The sequence below is a fragment of the Trachemys scripta genome, chromosome 1 (genome assembly GCF_013100865.1).
Source record: "Trachemys scripta elegans isolate TJP31775 chromosome 1, CAS_Tse_1.0, whole genome shotgun sequence".
In the NCBI taxonomy this organism is placed as follows: Eukaryota; Metazoa; Chordata; order Testudines; family Emydidae; genus Trachemys; species Trachemys scripta.
Window position 1 is genome coordinate 151,905,175 of NC_048298.1, and position 8,149 is coordinate 151,913,323.

Here is an 8,149-nt window from a genome sequence, read left to right on the forward strand (position 1 = left end):
CGGTAAGTCCGGACTAAGGTACTTCGAATTCAGCTACGTTATTAACGTAGCTGAATTTGCGTACCTTAGTCCGAAGTCCGGACTAAGTGGGGACCAGCCCTTAGAATGCTCACTGTTGTTCAACACAAGAAGTTTTTGTTTAAAACTATCCAGATGGCCTCTGTAATATTTTCCATGCTGTATTTTGAGCCTAAAAATAATTTATTTACTGAAATGCTTACACCTGTATAGTAGGACCAGCAATGGTGGTAACACAGAAATTCAGGACTAGATTCTTCATTCTGTCCCTGTTGCTTTGGAAGTGGTATCCGTCAAAAATTGAGTGGAAGCCTTATTACTGAGCCTCCTACCTTTTGTCAGACAGATTTGTTGGACATCAATAACTTATTAAATGTAATTTTATGGTTGTCTGGTAAAGTAGCCTATAAGCTCCAGGTGTTCTGTGAATAGTGATAACTAATTTTGTGACCTGTCATTTCCGGGGGGAGGGAGGAAAGGCAAGCCGTTTTCACAGAGGCTAAGAAAGGTATGTGATACTTTTAGTATCTTTAGTAACTTATATGAATGAATTACCACCAACTTTTTATTATGCATTGTTGTAAGTTCTTACATCTTTTATTTCTAAAATCTTGAAGGGTGGTGGAAAGGCATGAAGCAGTTTCTTCCTGCCAAGTCAGCAGAGCATGAAGAAACCCCTGTTCGCTATAGCAACAGTGAAGTTAGTCACCTGAGACCAAGAGAAGTCCCAACTATCTTACAGACTGAGTCTGCAGGTACCTGGTTTTTGTTGTGGACCGTGTATTTTGGCTTAATGTGTGAAATGATTTATATTGCATGCATTTGCTATAGCTGAAATCTGGTTTTACCCCTCATCTCCTGTTGCTTGTGCTGGAGAGAGAGAGCACAAGACTTTACTTTGATATATTCCTGCTTTCCTCCCTACCTGTTCTGTCTTCTCATAGTTATGAGAAGCAACCTTAATTCTGGCATATCCTAACTTTTGAGTATTTTTGCAACCTTAATGTTCTCTCTCAACTTAGTTTTGTGTGTAACTTCCTATGGCCAGGTCTACACTATAAACTTATACACCTCTACCTCGATATAATGCTGTCCTCGGGAGCCAAAAAATCTTACCACGTTATAGGTGAAACTGCGTTGTATCGAACTTGGCTTTGATCCACCGCAGTGCACAGCTCCGCCCCCCCAGAGCACTACTTTACCACGTTCTATCCGAATTCGTGTTATATCAGGTTGCGTTATATCAGGGTAGAGGTGTATCAGTATAACTGTGTCACTTAGGGCTGTGAAAAATACACATCCCTGTGCGATGCAGTTATACCAACCTAATTGCTGGCATAGACAGTGCTGTTGATGGGAGGGCTTCTCCCCTAAACATAGCTACCACCTCTTGTGGAAGTGGATTAACTACACTGTTGGGAGAAGCCCTCCTGTCAGAGTAGCAGCATCTTAAAAGCAGCACCATGGTACTGCAGCGTTTTAAGTGTAGCTCTGCTCTAAATTTTTAAATAGGCAAACTGAAAAAAACAAATTCCATCTTATGGAATCATATTAACCCCTTTAACACAGGGTTGGAACCCCTACCCCACAACACAGACCTCTGCTACTTGAGCTAACAGAGTGACTGAAAGGAGTAGTAGGTTCCCTCCTCTTTGTGGACCAGCCCTAGAGGGGAATGAGTGAGACAGTTTTCCAGTGGCTTTCACAGCTATTTGCTGACATTAGAGCAATGTAGAGATTTGGGAATCCTGGGTTTAATTCCAGGTTCTGTAGAGTGTGCTCTAGTGGGCACAGACCCTTCTGCCTGTGTCCCCTCCAATTTGTCCCTGTCCTGTCTTCCCATCTCCTGATCTTAGTCTCTTCCCCACCTGTTGGCTTCTCCCCTAGCCAGTTCCAGGGCTTCTCATGCCAGTCTCTCTCACCTCGAGGCTCCTTGTCTGCACCTCAAGTGACCTGTCAAACTAACAACTCTACTGAGCATGTATAAACTCTGATTTTTCATGGGAGAGCAAAAACCACATCCTTGACATCTGAGTATTGGAAACAGCTAAACAGTTTTCACTGAAACTTAGACCTGCTGGGCAGACACCCAGCATGGGAAATTTTCAGCCCAAGCAATTGAAGTTTGGCAGTTATAAAGCAAGTAAAATCGGGGTCTTATAATATGAAGTGTCTGTCAAGCTTAACTATAGGTGGTGTTATCAGCTGAGGCTATAATAATTGTCTACTGCTGGGTTTCTTGCACCTTCCTCTGAAATATCTGGCACTGGTAGAGACAAGATATTGGCCTATATGGACCATTGGCTTGATGCAGTGTGATAATTCGAATGTTCCCAATGAGGGCTTCACCTTTTAATACAATGCCACCATATTAGAGTTAAAAAATTTTCTGTCTGTAAAATTTTCTTTTTTGGGACATTGCACAGAGTATGCTCAACCACTGGTAGGGGGAATCGTTGGCACACTTCATCAGAGATCAACCTTTAAACCAGAAGAGGGAAAAGAAGCAAGCTATGCTGATGTGGATCCTTACAACTCACCTGTACAAGAAGTTTATCATGCTTACGCTGAACCATTGCCTGTCACTGGACCAGAATATGCAACCCCAATAATCATGGACATGTCAGGTCATCCCACTGCACCTCTTGGTGTTTCTTCTATTTCTACTTTCAAGGCTACAGGGAACCAAGCCCCTCCCATAGTGGGAACTTGCAATAAACTCTTAGCTAGGACAGATAGCTCATCATCTGCACATGCACTGTATGATACACCAAAAGGGATGTCTGGACCGGATTCCTCAGTTGAATTGGTGTACCAGGTACCACAGAGCATGCCACATTTCACAGGAAGTTGAGAACTGAGGTAAGTCATGAATGAGCTAGGGGGTGGCAAATGTGAATTCTTAAAACAAAATTCTTTGAAGGTGACTATATTAAAATGTCAGTTTTGAATCACATTGAATTTTTTTTGTATTGTAAGTTGTAGTAACGTGGAGTTGAACAAAAATGTGATGTGATATCGGAGGTCCAGAAAACTAACAATCCTGCCATTTCTTTGAGGGTATATACATATGATTGATTTGTTGCTGTTCAGAAATCATGGACACCCAGTTTACTACTGTACATGAGAGAGAGAGAGAGAGGAGGTCCCTAAGATGAACTTCAGCAATTGATAGTCACGCTGCATGGAGATGAGAGATACATTGCTATAGCCTGAGAGCCAATAATTTAGACCTTGCTGAAGGTACGGTTCCTGAAATACCAAAAAGCTTTAACATTTCTGAAATCCACATGCAACTGAAGGATTGTACCCAACATCTAGTTTCCCCAAAGAGAACTTCAAAAAAACTTGATATTTCTGGGACTGCTCCTGCTGTAACTGAACTCTAGGACAAAACTCCCACTGACTTCATCGGAAGCAGGATCGAGCTTGAATGAGTACAAGTGTTCCACCTTTTTCTTTGTGGGATCAGCAATCCGGAGTTGCTGGAAATCTCTAAGGTGAGCTACTTCGGAGGAAACAATTTTTCTACTATACTTAGCTTCCTTTTAAAAAAAACTAAATCCCAACATCTGTTAGCTTTGTAATGTAAGTTGTTACCTTTGCCACATCTTCTCAAGTCTCGTTGACTTTAAGGTCAGAAGGGACCATCAAGATCACCTAGTCTGACCACCTCCACATTGTAGGCCACAGAACCTCACCCCTGTCTTTTCTAGTGATAATTTCTCTGTACTAATTCATTGTGTGGTCAGACTCTTTTCTAAACAGAGACTACAGTGTGATCAGTGTCCTTAACAATTGGTTACTTGGGAATTTATCCCTAGTAAGTGAGACTACTGAATTATCCTAATTTTAATCCTCCGAGTTCCCAATTGCCTCTGCAATGAGGCTGAAAACTTGGTCATTCTTTGAGGAAATTGCAGGTCTAGAAGAGTGACCCTTTTTTTTTAAAGAACTTGTACTGGTTTAAATCAGTAGGCAAGTACTGCTGAGAGCTTTTAAGATTAAGGGACAGGTTTTCAAGCTCATGCACAAAAATGCCCAGCGTAAGCACATGAATAAAATGACAACTGCATGAAAGTTGGAGTTTGTGCATAGACATAGCAGTTTATTTACACAAACACTACACTTCAGGGGAGTTGCGGGTACATTTTGGCCAGGTGCATTTGAAAATTTGGTCCTCTGGACTTGTAAACATAACTGCTCATGTCTAGAATGAAGGGTGAAAATAACCAAGTCTTAACAAACAAATTGAGATTTGTTTTAAAGTGTGCACCAGTTTAGAAGCTACTATGTAACCTATTGGATTCATCATATACTTGATTGTTTCAACTGTCCCTGCAGTGTTTTTATTTTAGAATTAAAGCTGTGCTGAATTTCATATTAAGAGAAATGGAGATAAAGCTCCATAGCTTGATTTAATCTTGCCCAATGAAAATTTCTCTGGATGCTGTTTAAAAAAAATACACCACCACCAAATTGTTTTAATCACTTCGACATTTATCTTGTAGAAACAAAGCATAGTTTGTTTTGATTAAACAAATAATGGTGAGTAGTGAAAAACTTCTTTAAATAGCTTTATTTTTTTTTTTAATGGCAGTGTTGGGAGGATACTGAAAAAATTTATAAATGTGACATCCTTGCATACACAGTAGCCCAGTTTTATGGATTTTTCTATTGATACATGATTCAAATGAGCCTTGTTTTTTGTCCAGGGCCTATATAATTGGATGTACAACTAAATATAGATATAAACTAATGCTGGTAAAGGTGACTGTGCCAATCCCAAATGTTAGAAAAAATCTATTTAGTAGTACCTTACTTCATTCTTGCTGCAAATTGGAAAGATTTACTCTGCCTTTTCCCTTGATACTGAGTTTTTACAAAAATGTGATGCATAACTTATTTTTCTTCTGTTACTGAGGTACTAAGACTAATCACATTTGTGATAGTAACCATTTGGAATTATGTGCACTGTGTTTTAAGGCCCGATCCTGCAAACTCTGACTAGTTCTACTGATGAAAATAAAGTTTTGTAGGATTCGCCTCTAAATGTGAATATTTTAAGTCTCAGTGGCCTACAAGCCTCAGCCTTCCGATAAAACTTTCAATTACTAGCCCCGTTACTTATTTGTACTAGTCCCTTGTTTAATGAAAGGATTACATAAATATTTGTTAAAATTCCCACAGCTGGTGATTGTTCTAGCTATAGTATTTTCCTAAATGTATTTATTTGTTTAAAGAAAACTAGAAGTTTGGAGACACTAGCTCTTAAATGTGTCTGACAAACTTATTCTGGATAAAAAAAAAAAAATGTAGTGCTACCTATGGGCAATCTGCGCTTTGAAATAAATTTAACTAGTGAATTGTCAAAATTTAGATCAAAGCTTTAGCCAAAAGAAATGGCTTAGCAGAGCTTATTTCACAATAACTTAAGAGTGATGCAGGGAAAAAGGTAAAGATTTGCTTTAACCAGCTGCCGTATGAAAGCTGGGTCTAACATCTATCTGTACCCCAGACATAGCACATAAGAAATGAGTGCCTTTGAATAAATTCACTTGTTTTTAAGGTAGATCAGAATTTCAGTAGAAAAACATTTAGAAGCCAAATCCCTCCAATGCAGTAAGAGTTTGTTTATAGAACAATACAGTTGATGAGGCTGTTTGTCTTAAAAATCAGGACTTCTTAAAAAAAAAAAAAAAAAAGCCAAAATATTTTATAATTCTCTTTCCAGGTTTACAAAAAGCTCACTTTAAGTTGATTTTGCCACTTTAAAAATTTTTTTACTCTTGCATGAAATGTCACTAATGTACATCTGCTCAAATTAAACATGTTTATTTTAGTCATTTTTACCATGCCAGGATTACGTGCCTAACGTACAGTTCAGCATCAAACTTGATGGCCTCTATTGCAGATTTGAACTGAATGTAAGATGCATAACTACATATGGCATTATCCCATGTACAGTAAAACCAGAGGTACACTGAGGGGTTCTTTATTCTATAGCAATAATGGATTCAAAATATGAAAATGGCTGTTCTGTTCTCCCAGAATGTACTTTCTTACCTCAGCCTGTACTGTAGTTACTCTGTATTTGTATATATTGCTAGACTTTAGATTGTATAAATAGTGAGATTTTTATGTATTTTGAATAAATTGTACATATGTATCATGCTCAGGAATGATTGTGTAGAACTCATAAGAAAATTCTAGTCTGATATGAGTAGGGTGTATCCTTGTCTTTCTTGACACTAGTACTAAATCTAATAATACTAGAAGGGCTTGCATACTGCTTTTGTATGGTAGATTAGCTCTCTTAAACTAAATCTGAGAGTCTATTACACTATTCTAGCCTACACCTCTAAGTTGCTCTTTCCTCCAAGGATGCTATGGTGGTAAGCAACCTATGGCACATATGCCAAAGGCAGCACGTGAGCTGATTTTCAGTGGCACTTCACTTTCATTTAAAATTAAATAAAAATGTTAATAAATGAAGACTTGGCAAACCACTTCTGAAAGACTGCTGACCCCTGATCTATCCTATTGTGACTACATGTATTTACTTTTTGGTGCATCTAGTTCTTCCATGATACAAGAGGAGGCTGACGCCAGTTTAGATAATTCTGTGTCAGGTGACATGTTTGTACATTTAAGACAAACTCACTCTTACCAATAGAAACTGTATTTTAATATGCTGAATGTAATTAACTTCATTTAGAAATCCTGCTCTGGGGCATTAGCACCTGCTTTAAAACAAGTAATCAAAAATAGTTTAGGGGAAGGCCTTTTTTCCCCTGTACCATTGTGTACAATGGGTGATTACAAAACACTGCCCATCTTATCTATAATAATCCTGCTGTCACTTTGTGTCTAACATTAATTTCTAGGCACTAATCAAAATATTTTATTGAATAATTTAACTTAAACACTCAAGTGCCTCCTTCCAGTGTGCAAAATTCCTAATGGTTTTAATGCCTCCTCCTAGATCACTATAATTAACTGTTTCAGACCCAGTGGTTTGAGCACCTTAGAGTTTCCTTACCTGAAAATAGTACCAAAGAACAAACTGTCATTTAAAAATCAACTTTCACATACATGACTAAATAGCCATTAATCCCAAATTTTATCTTCATGATTCTGGCTACATCTTAACTGTTAATAGTGCAGATTTGTTCACACTTTCAACAGACAGGTTATAGAATTTGGAAAATTAAGGTGCCCAACAGGGAGAAATCTGTACATACAGTGGCAACCCTCAAGGGCTCTTTGACGTAGTGATCAGATTTTTGCAAGGAGGAGGGGGGTCTCATTGCAAAAGATTAAGTCTTTCAATTATTTTTTCCCTTTCTAAAAAGATATCTGTTCTTCGCAAGATTCTGTTAAGTCTTCTCTTAAGATAATCGTTGCCCAAGATTCTGTCATTCTCCAGTGGCTGAGAAACAGTAGTCTTCTCTTTCAATGTGTGCCACTTCTCTATTTCAACTCTTGTATTACACCAGTGTTCCTAAAAAGGAGGAATACATACATATTAGCTAAAATTATAGATACAGCTGGACTAGCCGATACAGCGTCTACATTGTTCATATTTGCCTTCTTTGGGGCAGCAGATATGACTCATTTAAGCACTAGTAACCAAGGTAATTTGACAGTTGATTGGAGGGTTTTCTTTGAAGTGAGACTTCTCTATCATAACTACACAGATATCACGCAAACTGGTCCAGGATGCTAATGTTAGTAATTGTATGTGCACTTCAGGGCTTTCAGCCTAGCCTCAATCCCTTACTTAATGAGCCAGATGGAAGGATGGGGAGCCTGCTGCCACTCCAAAGCAATCACACTTGAAGTTTACATCACTATCATATACAAAGTAATTAAGTCAATTACATTCTCTTATTAACTAGTACTGCAACTGCTAAAGGTAACTTTACCTCATGCTACATAGTCAAGCTAAGTTTTATCAATATACATCCGGTTTAGGATCACTGAAAAAGTCCTAAGGGAATAGCCTGCCAAGTGACATCGGGGGGGAGAGTGTGCACAGCAGAATAATAGAAAAGCTCTAGTTACTATTACTGCACCCACCACACTGGTATCTGATTTAGGGTGAGTTCACTCAAAAAAAAAAAAAAAA

General features: G+C 38.4%; 1 protein-coding gene across 2 annotated transcripts in view; it reads left to right on the forward strand.

Annotated features, from left to right (window-relative positions):
• Window positions 1-5,354, forward strand: part of DCBLD2 (discoidin, CUB and LCCL domain containing 2) — a 64,343-nt gene extending 58,989 nt beyond the window's left edge. The window contains exons 14-16 of one of the 2 annotated variants that reach the window (XM_034789902.1): window positions 636-773; window positions 2,445-2,880; window positions 2,998-5,354. In XM_034789902.1, coding sequence (XP_034645793.1) covers window positions 636-773; window positions 2,445-2,872 — 566 coding nt within the window. In that variant the 3' untranslated portion in view covers window positions 2,873-2,880; window positions 2,998-5,354. Of the gene's footprint in view, window positions 1-635; window positions 774-2,444 lie in introns of both variants that reach the window. The other variant, XM_034789893.1, reaches the window with a different exon arrangement.
• Window positions 5,355-8,149: the final 2,795 nt, after the last annotated feature.